The sequence below is a fragment of the Podarcis filfolensis genome, assembly GCF_964270895.1.
Source record: "Podarcis filfolensis genome assembly, chromosome: 6".
In the NCBI taxonomy this organism is placed as follows: domain Eukaryota; kingdom Metazoa; phylum Chordata; class Lepidosauria; order Squamata; family Lacertidae; genus Podarcis; species Podarcis filfolensis.
Genome location: NC_139609.1, coordinates 22,616,268 through 22,631,143, shown reverse-complemented (window position 1 = coordinate 22,631,143; position 14,876 = coordinate 22,616,268). Strand labels below are relative to the sequence as shown.

The following is a 14,876-nucleotide window of genomic DNA, read 5'->3' as shown; positions in this document are numbered from 1 at the left end:
CTGAGCACACCTTGTTTTGCTAATAAAGAGTTAATTCCAGCTTGCTCTGTGTGATTTACTGCTGGCTCGCTGCTGTCAGACACGTTATTCCTTTTTTCTATATAAGTCGGTTCCACCTCCACGTGGGGATGCTTTACAGTCAGGCCACTCAGCCTCCCCGTCACAGCATGGGATCTCGTCCAAAGCCCGAGGAGGGGCTAGGGCCATGCCACAACCCCTTTTCGGGAACCCAGGGGATGCTCAAATTGATCCACATCGGCAGGGCTCCCCCTAGTGGTGGTTTGCCTAAGCCAATACCGCTCACATTCTGTAACCAATAAAGTTGTGGCCTAAATTTGCCCATTAACATTAACCTAAAATTCTGTTTCCTTGTCTTTATTTCTCCCACGGGTGACTTAGGGGCCTTGACACGCAAATTCAAGCCTTACAAAATGCGGACAATGAACGGTTGCTTGGGAAGCTATGAACCAAGTTCAGTGGCCCTAGGTTCCGTCCCTGGCATGTACAATCCCTCGTGTACAGACACTAATGCATGCATTTTGGAGAGCATGATGTGTTTTCAAAACACAAACACAAGTTTAAATAAAATGAGCAGTGATTGTAGAAGCAGAACAACTTCTGCTTGTGCAATGGGACTCTCCTCCCACCACGTGCACCCTTCACTGACCCCAAATCTGTTTTGGAGGCTGCGGGGGGGGGGGGAATCCAGAACAGATTTAGGGGGCACACGGAGGGATGGGGTGGGAGAAAGACCCATTGCACAATCAGAAGCCGTTCTGCTCATGCGAAGTGCTACTTTGTCCTACATTGAATACAACCCAATCTCTTGCCATCAATTCTGGCTTCTACTGCCACTGCAACAAATAGGTTGACCCACCCAGGCACTGCCTAATCAATTTCATTCTGCCCTCAGCCAGGCTCCCCTCCCATCTGCCTGTTTTCTTACTTACATCCAGTCCAGAGGATGGCCATGGCTTTCAGCTTCCTCTTTCTGGGTCCCCATCTGCTGTACATATAAAGCAGCATCATTCTACATAGTCATGGCTTCCCCCTAGGGGCGTAGTGTGGGGAGGTCCAGGGGGGCTGTAGCTCTGGGTACATGATTTGGGGGGGGGTGAGCCAGACGCCCCCATGCAGGGATCCCTGCCCTGCCTGCCACCATGGGTCTCTGGCCGCAGAGTCCGGCCTGGCCTTACTGCCATGTCTCCAGCCCCCTCTCTGAATGGCCGCCCAGCCAGTATTGGGGAGATGCATCCATCAAGAACCGCATTGGCCACCAGGCTCCCCACTGCGTGGGCAGGCAGGCAGGCGGCACAGCGCAGCCCAGTGAACCCTCTGTGCCTTATGCCTGCCCAATGGCTATGGCAAGGGTTGGGCTGGCACAGCGGGTTTTGTTTACCCTCTGCGCCCAGCCCCACCTGGTCCCACCATAACCATGAGCACAGTGGGTGCCAGCAAAGGACGTAACACCACTGCCTCTCCCTTAAAGCCCTAGGAACAGTAGTTTGTTAAGGGTTCTGAAGGTTGTTAGCAGACCCTCCCATTCCCCTCACAGAACTATAATGTCCAGAGTTCACTGGGAATAGGGACAGATCATTAAGCCACTCTGGGAACCGTAGCTCTGCAAAGGGAACAGAGGTCTCCAAACAGCTCTCAGTCAAACACAGTCAAACCTATCCATTCTTAAGGAAATTAGCCCTGAGCGCTCACTGGAAGGACAGGTCGTGAAGGTGAGGCTGCAATACTTTGGCCACCTCATGAGAACAGAAGACTCCCTGGAAAAGACCCTGATGTTGGGAAAGATGGAGGGCACAAGGAGAAGGGGACGACAGAGGACGAGATGGTTGGACAGTGTTCTCGAAGCTACCAACTTGAGTCTGACCAAACTGCGGGAGGCAGTGGAAGACAGGAGTGCCTGGCGTGCTCTGGTCCATGGGGTCACGAAGAGTCGGACACGAGTAAACGACTAAACAACAACAACTCTCAGGACCTTTAGCAAACTACAGCCCTATACAAACTTGCATGATATTCCCTGATAGTCCCCCTGTATTTCCCTATAGTTCTGGAAGTCACATTTCCATTGTTTGAAAGCTCAAACATAATGCGGAAATTAACAGTTGGGTGAGGAGTTGTGAAAACGTAACAAACTGCCATGCAAATGCAGCCTGGGTTGCTTTTAGGATCGCAATGTGCAGTTAATTCACTGCACCAGAAAACAAGACGAAGCTGGGAGTGGTTTGCGGGCTTGCTCCAAGGAGCCATGCATATTCTACATTTCAGATCTTAGTCACTAGCACTGAATAATCTCACTTCCATTTCTCATGGTGAATGCACTGTCGATTTGGCTTACATTGGGTACCCCAGCCTTGTGCTCACAAGAGGGTTTCTTTTTTTTCTTTTCTTTTCAAGCCACGTCTTAGGGGTGATTATGTGCTGAAAGAATTCCACAATTGCCGGCTCCTGCTCAGACGTGAATAAGAAGGTCAACAATTCCTCTATTAACATGTGCAGTTTGCAAACGTTACATTGAAGAACTCGATACTGTAATTATGATCACGGGTAATGTGCCTTTCTCTGCTTGTCTAGAATCTGTAAATAGATGAGGGTTTTTCTTTTCTCTTCTCCACCCCCCCGCCTGCCTTTGGGGCTGGCTGTGTTCATCCCCCCCCCCCAAAAAAAAATCCTAAACCTTGATAGCTTTGCAAGAGTCTGTTTTCTTTCTCAAAAGCACAAGAGATGTCTCCTGCGCTCCATTTACTTTATTTGTGCCCTGTTATCCTCAAACAGCCAGCCGAACAGTAAATTAGCAAACGGTATGAGGATTTCTTATGAAAGGAAGCTGAAGGGGGGGGGGGAGAGAGAAAGAAACATTTTAATCACGCTGGCAGGTGGAAACCCTACTGTTCCGGACTGCTCAAAACAACACACACCGAAAAAAAAAGAATGATAATATGTGAGGAGCATAGAATTGTTCCAGTGTTTTAGGTATCGTTTCAGTTTTAGCATTATTATTTTTGGGGTTATATGTTGCAATTCCTCCTCCTCCCCCCACCCCCCTTCTGGCAGATAGAGTAGTGCCTGGATAAGGCCAGACAGCAACAGGGCAGGAAAACTGCTGTGTCAAATTTGTGGTTTCCTTTCCTGTAGTTCCTAATAGGGGTCAGAAAAAACTGGAGGTGCCAGGTCAAAATCCAGCCTCCTCGGCTTGTTGACTGCTTTCCCTGCCGGAAGTGCCCTCCAGGACATCAGAACTAGCCAGATATACACTTGCAGGGGCTGGGAGTTGAAGTACAGCCCCACCATCTCTTCATAGCTTTGCAATTAGTTGGCAATTAAGGGCTTATAATTATTGATGCAGAATATTTGAAATAGGCAAGGCATTTCAGATTTAATCGCAGGGAGGAAGAGATTTTGGTAGCAGGGAAGAGAAGAACAAGGAAAGTCTTCTCCAGAAGATATTCAAAATTAATCCTAGAATCATAGAATTGGAAAGCACCCAAGGGTCATCTAGTCCAACCCTCTGCAATGCAATTAAACTATGGGGAACAATGAAAGTTGCCCTATATCATGTCAGACTTTGTCTTGCTAGGCCAATTACCATGTTCCTCAGCCTTTGGGTCCACAGATGTTGCTAGAGCTGCAATTCCCATCACCCCTGACCATTGGCTAAGCTGGTTGGGGAAGATGGGAGTTGTAACCCAACGACTGGGGACCCAGGGTTGAAGAATGCTGGTTTAATCTGCTCACCTGCAAATCCTTGGAATCTCCAGCAGAAAGATGTCTTCCACTGGCTACCTGGTCCTTAGATGATAATATAATGGTCTGGATCCGAGATCCACTGAATGCAAAACACATATTCTACCACTGAACTCTGACACCCTCCTAAAAGCAGTGTATTTTATTAACATCTGTTGTGCAAATATCTATCTATTATAAGAACTACAGGGATGTTGTTGTTGCATTGTATACTGCAGTGGTTCTCAAAGGGTGCGCGGCAGGAGAAGAGGAGGGATTGGAACCACTCTGGAAATTTTAAACACTGAGTTAACTCTCCTAACAATTATCAGCATCCTTAAACTACAGTTCCCAGGATTCCTTGGGGGAAAGCCATTGACTGTTGAAAGTGGTGTGATGGATTTTACTAATGGGGCCCAAGAGAAAACATCTAAGGGGGAGATATGGTTTAGGGAGGAAGTCACTCCTCAATACACACTTTAGCAACAACAACAACAACAACAACACTATTAATAGTGGCTAAAAAAACAATGTGCATTGTTTATATGTAACAGAAGAGAGAGATTTCCCTTTCCCACAAAATATTTTAAAATATAAAGATCAAGACCAGAAGTATAAAAACCTTTCCCCACAAACACACAGAAGGACTGGCTTTCAGGTGAGGGGAATCCACCTCCCTTTTCATTCAGGGGTCTGTCTCAAGCTTTCTGGTGAAGGACAAGGAAAGGACTGCACAACCTACACAACATACCAGGCATATTTCTGTATCAGCTGCCAAAGCAGGGGGTGGAAGGGAGAGGAATCAGCGCTCGGCTGCAGGTCTGTCATAGAAATGCTTAATTTTAACAGCCAATTGTTTGACAGGCCCCTGATTCTTTCTACCGCCAGGGTTGGGAAATGTACTGAGGAAGACATGGCCATTTTGCCTGGCAATCCTTGAGACACAAAGCCATTTATTATAAATTGAGACCATTTAAACTCATTCCAAATCACCTCCCTTGTTTCTCTGATTTGACCGTCTGTTCTAATTTATTTGAAACATGGGGAACTCTTGGAACGTACTGTATATTGACAATAACAGTTTTGCAGTATCCCCATTCCTCACAGATCATCTAGTATTGGCCCGGATGTTTTGGGACTACAATTCCCATCATCCCTGACCACTGATCCTGTTAGCTAGGGATGATGGGAATTGTAGTCCCAAAATATCTGGAAGGCCAGGTTTGGCCATGCTTAAGTATTGCAAACACCTAAACACATAATGGGTCGGATCCAGCGGAAGGGAAGGATTGCAGGTCAGTGCTATAACACTCGCCTGGCATGTAGAAGGCCTCAGGTTTGAACCCTGGCATCTCCAGGAGCAGGAATGCCAACTTGGCCCCACAACCGTGAGTCCTCGGGGCCATGGGTGCCATGCTGCGTCCATGGCCATGGCACTGAAATTTGTGAGTGTTCTGCCCCTTCATGGGTAATTTTGTGGGTTCTCGGGCACCCAGGGCCCCAGGGACTTGGCACCTATGCCAGGTAGGACTGTGAGAGACCCCTGTCTGAAACCCTGGTGAGCTCCTGCTCCCCTGCATAGACACTGCTGAGCTAGATGACCCCATGGTCCAATTCTGTCCAAAAGAACTTCCTACAAACCTAGTCAACCTCTGGCCCCATTGAAATCAATGCACAAAGTTGTCAAGGCTTCCCACTGATTTCAATGATGTCACGAACTGGCAGGGCAACAGAGAGGAGGAAGAGGATCCCAGAGAGGGGTATAGTCATGACTGGAGCACAGTAGAGCAGGCTGGGGATGGAGAAGGAGAAGTTGCTGTAGAAAGTACTCACGAGACAATGGAAGATGGCATGGGGGATGGAAGTCAGTGCACAGGAACCAGGACAGCAGGACCCATCACCAGAGCCAGAGGGACCCCTGTCTCCACAAACAGGCTGGGCTCTGAGGCATAGGGAGCAGAAGGAAAGAAGCACTGGGAGGGTTGAGGCAGACAAGGGCCCACAGCCCAGGTGAAGTGTGTTAGCTTTGGTAGGAGGGGTGTTAATCCTCAGCTACAGTAGGCTCAGGACAGGTGAGGATCATCTGCCTCATCAAGCCCAGATGCTGCAATCAGCATGCAAAATATTAAAGGGAAGCAGAGATGAAGTGCTGTGGCTGCTCAACTTCCCACGTTGGTTGGACCATGGCTAGGATGTTCCAGGGAGGTCTTTGCAACTCTGCTTGTGCGGGACTGACTCTCAGGTGCCCTGATGCCTTGATTGGCTGCAGGAACTGGGCCTGACAGGACTTTCGACCTGTTGGCCTGCCCAGGGGCGAAGGATGGCATCGTGCCACCCGGGGTGGACACCATGACGTAGGGCACATGCGCGGCGTCACTACGTACGACACATGTGCTGTACATAGTGATGCTGCACATGCGCTGTATAGCGGTTTGCCGAGGAGGAGGAGGAGGAGGAGGAGGAGGAGGAGTAGTTTGGATTTGATATCCCGCTTTATCACTACCCTAAGGCGTCTCAAAGCGGCTAACATTCTCCTTTCCCTTCTTCCCCCACAACAAACACTCTGTGAGGTGAGTGGGGCTGAGAGACTTCAAAGAAGTGTGACTGGCCCAAGGTCACCCAGCAGCTGCATGTGGAGGAGCGGAGACACAAACCCGGTTCCCCGGATTACGAGTCTATCGCTCTTAACCACTACATCACACTGGCTTTCACGGTGATGGAGGGATCCCATCACCATCCCCATGGCGCTGGAGTGACGCTGGCGGCAAACCACTATACAGCGCATGTGCGGCGTTGCTACATACAGTGCATGCATGCGACGCCACACATGCGCTGTACTCAGCGGTTTGCTGAGCCTCTACTCACGGCTGCAGCTGCGAACGAAGGATCCTCCAAAGGCGACTGCGGCGCCGCGATGACTGCTTGCGCCGTCTCAAGCCCCCATGGGGTGACTTCTTGTCACACACACACACACCCCGGGATGGAACCCGGGGTGTACAGCCTCCCACACCCCCCGTTGTGACGCCCCTGGGCCTGCCAGACCATCCACTAATGTCTGCCGTGAGATTGTGCACTCCTGCAGGACTTTCCGCCAGGTACCCCATGGTTCAGGAGAACACTGGAAGCAATCCTAGCCTAGTCAGGCCCACAGAATTCAGTGAGACTTACATTTGAGTGGAGATGGTGTGGATTGCAGCCTAACTGGGTGTGAGCCCAACCCAATGTTGCCCTTCTTCTGAAAACAGCTTACACACCATAAAAATGTAGCATAGCCAAACTTTTCCCAACACTCATCTGCATGTGGAGGAAAGTTCCACCTGTTTAATTCCTGGGTTTCACAGAGACCAGGCCAGTTTTTTGTTTTAAAGTTGGCAGTGACATTTAATACACTGGCATACTGGCCAATGTTAGAGTGAAAGGACACAAAGCCAAAGACAAGCCACACAGAAATATGAAGAACTCTTGCACTCTGCAACCAGTGACATTTACAACATAGGGGAACAAACGAGTAGTGTGTCTGTTTAGCTGAAGGATATGCAAATTCCAGTTCTGAAATCAGCAAGTTGGAAAGAAATATAAGAAGTCATCTTACACTGAGGTAGACCACTCAGGTTTCCCCAAACTTGGGTCTCCAGCTGTTTTTGGACTACAGCTCCCATCATCCCTAGCTAGCAGGACAAGTGGTGAAGGATGATGGGAATTGTAGTCCCAAACCAGCTGGAGGCCAAGTTTGGGAAAGCCTGATCTAGCTCATTATTGTACACACAGACTGGGCATCACTTTCCTGGTTTTCAGGCAGGATTCTCTCTCATCTGCACCCAGAGATGCCAGAGAACTGAACCCATAACCTTTTCTGCAATCTTCTACCACTAGCTAAGGCCCTTCCCCTTCAACACGCAAGTGGTTTTCTGCTAACAGCATGTAGCTCAATAGGGGAACTGAAATTGTTTCTTATTTCATGATGCGTAGACTAGCATGGTACTTGCAATGAAATAAGAAACAATTCAAATTCCTCTCTCGGATAGAAATTCTATTCCCATTCTGTCCCTATTTTCATACAATCAGGGTTGTGTTTCCATTTTGTGGTTTCTGTGAAGAGCTTTATATATTTTTATTTATTTATTTTTAAATCCAACTGGATTTTTTTTTAAAAAATGTGAATTTAGACAAATCCAGCCAAGAAAAGTAGGCCCATTTTTTTTCTACTTTTTTCCATTCAGGAGTTGCACTAGTGGTTTTTTTTTAAAAAAAAAAAAAAGCAAAAAAAGCACAACAAACCCCCCCTGTTGCTTCTTGAAGGCGTTTTCATTTCATTAGACTTGCAAATATATCCGCAGAAGTTGCTAACCCATAATTTTCCTCTAGTCTGCTTTGCCACACTCCCCTATGGATAGCCATTGGTGTGCCATGTCTGTAGACCAAAAGGGGAGGGGGGAAGAATCAACTCTCTTTCCATTTGCAACGCTTCTCTGATTGGTCTGCTGGAGGAGGCTGTTTCTTACACTAGGTGATCAGGCGATTGGCTATTTATAACCTTCCTCTAAATTCCTTCTCAGTATGTTTACTGCTTATTCTCGCAAGCACTCAGGTAAAGCTGAGCAGATCTAGCCATCTGAGAACCTTATGCACACAACCTTCGATTTCATCATGGGAAAAAGGCAGCAAAATGCTATTTTTTATATAGTCATGTCAGAATGAGTAGAATTGTAGAGTTGGAAGAGACCACAAGGGTCATCTAGCCCAACCCCCTGCAAGGCAGGAATCTCTTGCCCAACGTAGAACTCGAACCCACGACTCTGATATTATGGATCGGGAGTGTGGATCTTGTCCGAAGCGCAGGGAGGGGGTCATACCACAACCCCATCGGGAACCCAGTGGTAAGCGAGAGTTGATTCACATCAACAGTGCTCCCCCTACTGGTGGTTGACCCTTACTGGACTCCCTGCAGGGCGGGCAGGAGTCAGATATCGTCGGGTCAATTCCAATGCCTAAGCCAATACCGCTCACATTTTGTAACCAATAAAGTTGTGGCCTAAATTTGCCCAATAACCATTAACCTAATATCTGTGTCCCTGTGTCTTATTCATAAACGGAGGTGGCCTTGGGGTCTTGACACGCAAAACTTGGGTGTTATGAGGTTTGACACCAAGTGAATATTTCATTTTATTTCCCATTCACTATCACGGTGGGGCATTAATACAAGGGACCCTCACAAAACTGGATCGTAAATTACTCGTCTTCTATAGCTACTTTGAAAAAAGGTGCTCATTCGTCCCAGTCATCCCTGCCAACAGATGTCATATTTAAAAGGTGATGTGAATCAAAGAAAGTCTTAGATATCTAAGTAGACTTGCAATGAAAGGAAATATTTTCTGCCACAGGTTGCATAAATCAGAGAGGAACAGATTCTCTGTCGTAAGAGGAGAACCCTAAGAGAATGAATGGGAATTCTCCACTGATAGTCCCATTGCGGGAATTATCATATTATAAAATATTGAAGTGGGAATTAGAATTCTGCAGAGGTTATTTTGCAATTGCAGTTCTATGCATGCTTACTTGGGAGTAACCCCACTGAACTCAGTGGAACTTACTTTCATGTAAGCATACATAACATTGGGTTGAGGCTCTGTGAATGCAAGCAAACCCATGTGCATTTAACTAAGAAGTTGTTTTCAAAACTTTTGACAGATTTATTTAATTTCTATCTTGTCCTTCCTGATTCTCCCACCCAGAAATTTGCAGAATTATTGGAAGTTAAATACTAAGTTCTAAGGAGACCTGTTTAAGATGGCGTGAAGGCTTGCTTGATAGAAAATGGTACAAGATTTGTCCAATATTAAACCATTTTATTCATTTTCAAGTAAAAAAGAAAAACCTTTCACAGCAGAGGCAGAAATTCTAATGTTAATAATTGCAGTTTACCACATATGGCATACATTGGATTTTCCCCCTCCCCCCCTTCTGCATTATCTTGTGGGAAGTGAAGATCCCTATCTATAATGTTGAGGACTTGTTAGCTGAAAGAAATGAGCAGATAAAGGAGGCAACTGCTTATCAATGATTTTGTGGAAATGCGAGGTGAGATCCAGCTCTCACTGGGATTTAATTCCTACTGAAACGACGAAGCAATGTGCTCCAAACTTTTACAACGGCACAGAAAGCTACTTAATGATTTCTCTAGGCAAAGAAACAAAGGACAGAATGTTTAGGGACTGCATGGACTCCCATAAGGTGTTTGCAGGGATTTGACAAAAGCTCGATATTTTTTTTTTAATGATCTTGTCAGTTTACCGTGTGATCTGAGATTTAAGCACATGCACTTGGAAGGAAACCCTTCCAGTTTCGACAGAGCTTTCTCCCAGCTAAGTGTGCTTAAGAGGATCACAGCCCCAGAGAGATCGGCACCATGCAGCAAAACCCTTGCCAACATATTTTTTCAGTCATCTGAGCTTCATTTGGAGAAAGTGAGCTTGATCCCATCTGAAACAACCTACAACCCTCAGCTTTTCAGCATTCTCATTTCCTAAGGAGGTCTGGGGAACAAAGCAGATAGCCAGGGGGTGTGGAAGGGGAAAAAGAAAGTTAAGAAGTCAATAAGTGTGCTTTCATCTTTACAATTCCTTAAATCACTTTGCTTTGCTTGGAATAAGATGTATATATTTCCCGCAGATGTCATGGCCCCCAAGGAATGGGGAGACCAGGGTGGGAGTAATTCATGGCTCAAGGTAAGAGGTGAGTATGGATTGACTGGTCCTCCCCACTTCGAAGACCCAAATCGAGCCAGCAGGGGGCAGAAAGACTGAGGGATGTGACTGACAAGTCCAAGAGGTGATCAGGCACCCAGAGGCTGAGAGGGAGCTCTCTGAAAGCACCTTTCTCTCTTCCACAGTCGATTTGCATCGTGAGCCGGACCAACAGATCTATAAAACCGAGAACCACGAGAGAGAAGAAGAAGAAGAAGAAAAAGAAGAAGAAGAAGAAGAAGAAGAAGAAGAAGAAGAAGAAGAAGAAAGCAGCCATCCTAGGGATTTCCTTGAAAAACAACTCAAGATTTGTGTGCTTTGGAGGCCAGGCTGCAAAGGCTGCAGGAGATGGACCAAAAAGAACCACCACAACAAAATGACCCAATCACTTCAAGGGATTCCACTGGATGGGAGAAAGGGACAAAGACCTGCTGATGCTGGAGAAGGGAAACTCAGCGCACTGCCAGGCAGTGATACAAGCAGATCTCTGTCCTGTGCAGAGATGCAGATTTATTTCCAAGGCGCATTTCCCGTATTGCTGGTATCTCAGCTCCTGCTGCTGCTTCTTTCAGAATTTCCAGCTGTGGGGTGGCTCCGCTGCTATTCTGATGGAGCAGTGGGGTTGCGCCCTCCTGAGCAATTCTCCCCTTGGGGTCTCTCTCTCTCTCACACACACACCAGATACTGAGAAAGGGAGGCACCTTCCCTGTCATGGCCCTCTTTGACTCCCCCGCCTCCTCCTCCCGCGGGAACTCTCTGGAGTTTCAAACTTCCTTCTAGACTCTGCAAACGCCCAGGAATAGCACCCTGCTCACAAGTGGCCACAGACACCTAACGGACCACTCAGTCAGCCCCGCTCTTTCCTGCCCAGGGATGCACCTAAGGGGAGGGGAGGAGAAAGGGAGGAGATTCCTTCTCCGCTATGCATTGAGCTCCTGTCAGAGGCTTGCCACGTAAGCTGGAAAGAGCCCGTTGGGGCTCTGGCGTTTGTGCGTGTGTGTTTGGTCACAGGTCGGAGATGCAAAACAGGTAAGGCGATATCTTGGGCTGTCTAACTGTTGCTGCTCTCCGAACGCGCAAGCTTGAGGGCTTCACAGAAGACTTCCTACGTGCTCTTCTCTCTTTCCCCATAAACAGTGGCTGAAGACCTCTGTGCCAAAAAGTCCCACGCTACAGCAGCTCAAAAATGTCAGTCCCTTTACTGCTTATTTCTCGCCAGCCAAAAAGAGAGCCGCACTCACATACTCAGAGGGCGCCAGTCAGTTCCTGATACCTGAGCGAGACATTTAGGATCGAAGGGAGTTTACTGCTGTAAAGAATCCCCTGCTGATCTATTTTTTTATTTTAACATTTATTTATTCCACCCCCTTTGAGAAAGTGGCATGACTTGAAGTCTACAGACAGTGTCTCCCACCACCTATTTCAAGCATTCACAAAGCCCCCGCTCCCTTTCCTTCCAGCCTCTCTCTCTTTGGCCAAGATTTTGTGAACTTGATCGGCTTAATGACTTCGGCAAGTTCAAGAGGCGCTGCGCTGGTGGTGAGAGTTTGCAGAAACCATTTTCCCGAAGCGTTTCCAAAAAATTGGCCGGGCACACAAAGAAAAGTAGCTTTGTTCCGAAAGTGTCCCGCATTCCTTCCCAGTTTTAGCACCTTCCCACCGCCGCTGCTCCACGACTCCCTGAAAGCCTCAATAACCTGGAACGGAGGAGACTCGCAGCCCGATCCTATGGATATTACGCTGAAACTGACGTGAGTTCAGTGTAAATTTAGTACTCCCAAGCAAGCAGCAAGGTAGAAGCCTGCGACTAAGAGAATCTGAGCAGAAGCATCACCAAACCCACCACTGGTCACAGGGGGTGGGGAGGAAAACTTTCCCCCGGGGGGACTTCATGGAAATGCCATGCCTCCCGCCGCCCTAAAGTCCGAAGGAACTCTAAGTTGGGGTCAGGAATTAGCTCAAGCGCCTGGCTTCTACGCAACAATCAGAAGAGGCAAGGAATCCTCTGAGCGCGCACAGAGTGCCTTCCACCACTCCAGAGATGTGAGCGGACTTGTGAGCCCGGATACCTTTGGCTAGACAAGTCGGGGGCTTCCCTGCCTGCTACCTTCTCCTCCCGCCCCCTCACCACCACCCCGTTCCCAAACGGGGCACAGGAGAAAGCGGCGATGGCAGCCCGGCTGGCCTCCTTCCTTACCTCCCCTGACCTCCGCCGCCTCCAGCAGGAGCATCCAAGCGACGAGTAGCGCGGGCCAAGCGGAGTCCCAGAACCACCGTTTCGTTTTCCACCTTGTGGACCATGTCCGCCTCGTCTCCATGGAGAGGGGTGCCTCCACCGCCGAGCGTGCCAAAAAAAAACTCGACGCGCGCGCCCCCCTGCCCAACCTCCGGGGCGCCTTGGCCCCCTGCGCGCTGCTCGCTCGCTCGCCTGGCCCGCCGTCGCCTCCTCCGCGCCACTTATATTCCCAAAGGCGCCGCGCCGTCTTCTCTAGAGATCCATCCGATCCGGTGTGCCAAAGCGGGGAGTGGGAAAAAATGAAAAGAAAGGTGCCTGGAGAGGGTCCGAGCGAGAGAGAGAGGATGGTCCCTCGCTGCTGGCTGGGTCTCGACAGCCCGGCTCCAGGCCCTTCCGATGCGCCCTGCTTTCCCAACTGCAGGGCAATGAGGGGCTTCAGTCCAAAGGCGGAGAGCGCAGCATCCCCCCTCAAGGCTGCATCCTGAAAAGAGGGCTGGCCCAGAAGCGCACGGGGAGAACAGCAGCCAGAGAGCGAGCGAGCGAGCGAGCGGACAGCCTCCCTCCTCCGCCTCCTCCCGCCCTTCTTTTCTCCCACCCCCTCCTGCTCCCCCCCACCCACCCAAACTGACAAGGAGGCTGCCGGCCAGAAGCCAATAGCTCGCCTCCTTCCGCACCCGAAGCCTCGCCCACTCCCTCCCCTCCCCCTGGCCCAAGGAGACCCGGAGCAGAATGCGTGCCAAAAAGCGCTAAGTTTAAGGTGAGCAGGAAAAGTGGAAAGGGGAGACCATGGATAGCAGCGTTTCCAACACACAGCGGGGATTAAAAGAAATAGCGAAGTGTGATATTTCCCTCCCCCCCGCAAAAAAAGGATTGATTTGAGGGCTTCACTTATATCTCCCAAACTTTCGGGGTGGTCCATAAACGCATCCACAGGGCCCCCAATGCAATGAAAGACATTGTTCAGAATAGCGGTTTGCACCACTCACTAAGGAAGATAGCAGCACACTGAAATTCAAACAGTAAATTAATGGCACTTTTATTCAAAATCCCTTGCAAACCATTTAGTTTAATTAATTCAGCAAAACTGATGAACTTGATCCAGTGATATCAACTTTTCAAAGTCTGCTGGTCAATTACACCTTCAGCACACACACCCTGCCCCGTGTCTCTTAGGTGCCGCCATTTCCCAGGGGTGGTACGGCCCCTTTGGGAGCCACTGATTTACACAGTGCTCTCCAAAGTTGAGCCTGGCTTTTAGTAATAGTTGCACAAAAGTTACTAGAGTGGGGTGGGGTGTTAGTCTCTCTGAATGTGCAACAGCTCTTTGTATGAATATTGAACTCAAAGAAGGAAAGGACCAGTATTATAAAGTACAGTGGTACCTAATTCGTTCCAGAGGTCCGTTCTTAACCTGAAACACCACTTTAGCTAATGGGGCCTCCCGCTGCCGCCACTGTACCACTGCCGCATGATTTCTGTTCTCATCCTGAAGCAAAGTTCTTAACCCGAGGTACTATTTCTGGGTTAGCAGAGTCTGTAACCTGAAGCATATGTAACCTGAAGCGTATGTAACCCGAGGTACCACTGTATCTGTGCTTAGGAGATGGCTCTGGCTCACCACAGGCGACCAAGCAGGTGGCTAACAGAGAGCCTGCTTGAATCTCAACTAGAGCTATCCCTCCATGGAAAAGATAGTCTAATAAAGTCAGCCTCTTTGAGACTAGGCTCTTGCTGCTATTGCATAAAGTCTTTGTGAAGTGGAAGAGTAGGATGAGGTCAAATGGCAAACCAAGTAGAAATGGCAAAATAAATATTCATCCCTGTACACACCTACAATTTGCCCCCCCCCAAAAAAAAAATTGTTCTGAGCACAAGATGGAGCTGCATGTAACTGACCAATTGTCATTCAGAGTGAAGCTCTTCTTCTCAAACTGTATACATGGCCACCACCTCCCCTCTCTCAGCTAAAATAAACCCACTAAAGAAGCACATCAGTTTGCATCCCCACCACCACTGAGGAAGGTGCTTATCTCCAAACCAAATTTCTAGTTGATTTTTATGATCTTCATCCATTCTCCCCATAAAAACCCAGGTCAGCTTTTGCAAAAGCCAACAGAAAACACACATGGCTTCTTTAGCATTGGATTAGATTTTGTCCACCC

General features: G+C 48.4%; 1 protein-coding gene across 4 annotated transcripts in view; it reads right to left on the bottom strand.

The window, feature by feature from the left end:
* Positions 1-13,275, bottom strand: part of COL11A1 (collagen type XI alpha 1 chain) — a 253,111-nt gene extending 239,836 nt beyond the window's left edge. For 3 of the 4 annotated variants that reach the window (XM_083620396.1, XM_083620393.1, XM_083620395.1), the window contains exon 1: positions 12,676-13,250. In XM_083620396.1, coding sequence (XP_083476522.1) covers positions 12,676-12,796 — 121 coding nt within the window. In that variant the 5' untranslated portion in view covers positions 12,797-13,250. Of the gene's footprint in view, positions 1-12,675 lie in introns of all 4 variants that reach the window. The other variant, XM_083620394.1, reaches the window with a different exon arrangement.
* Positions 13,276-14,876: the final 1,601 nt, after the last annotated feature.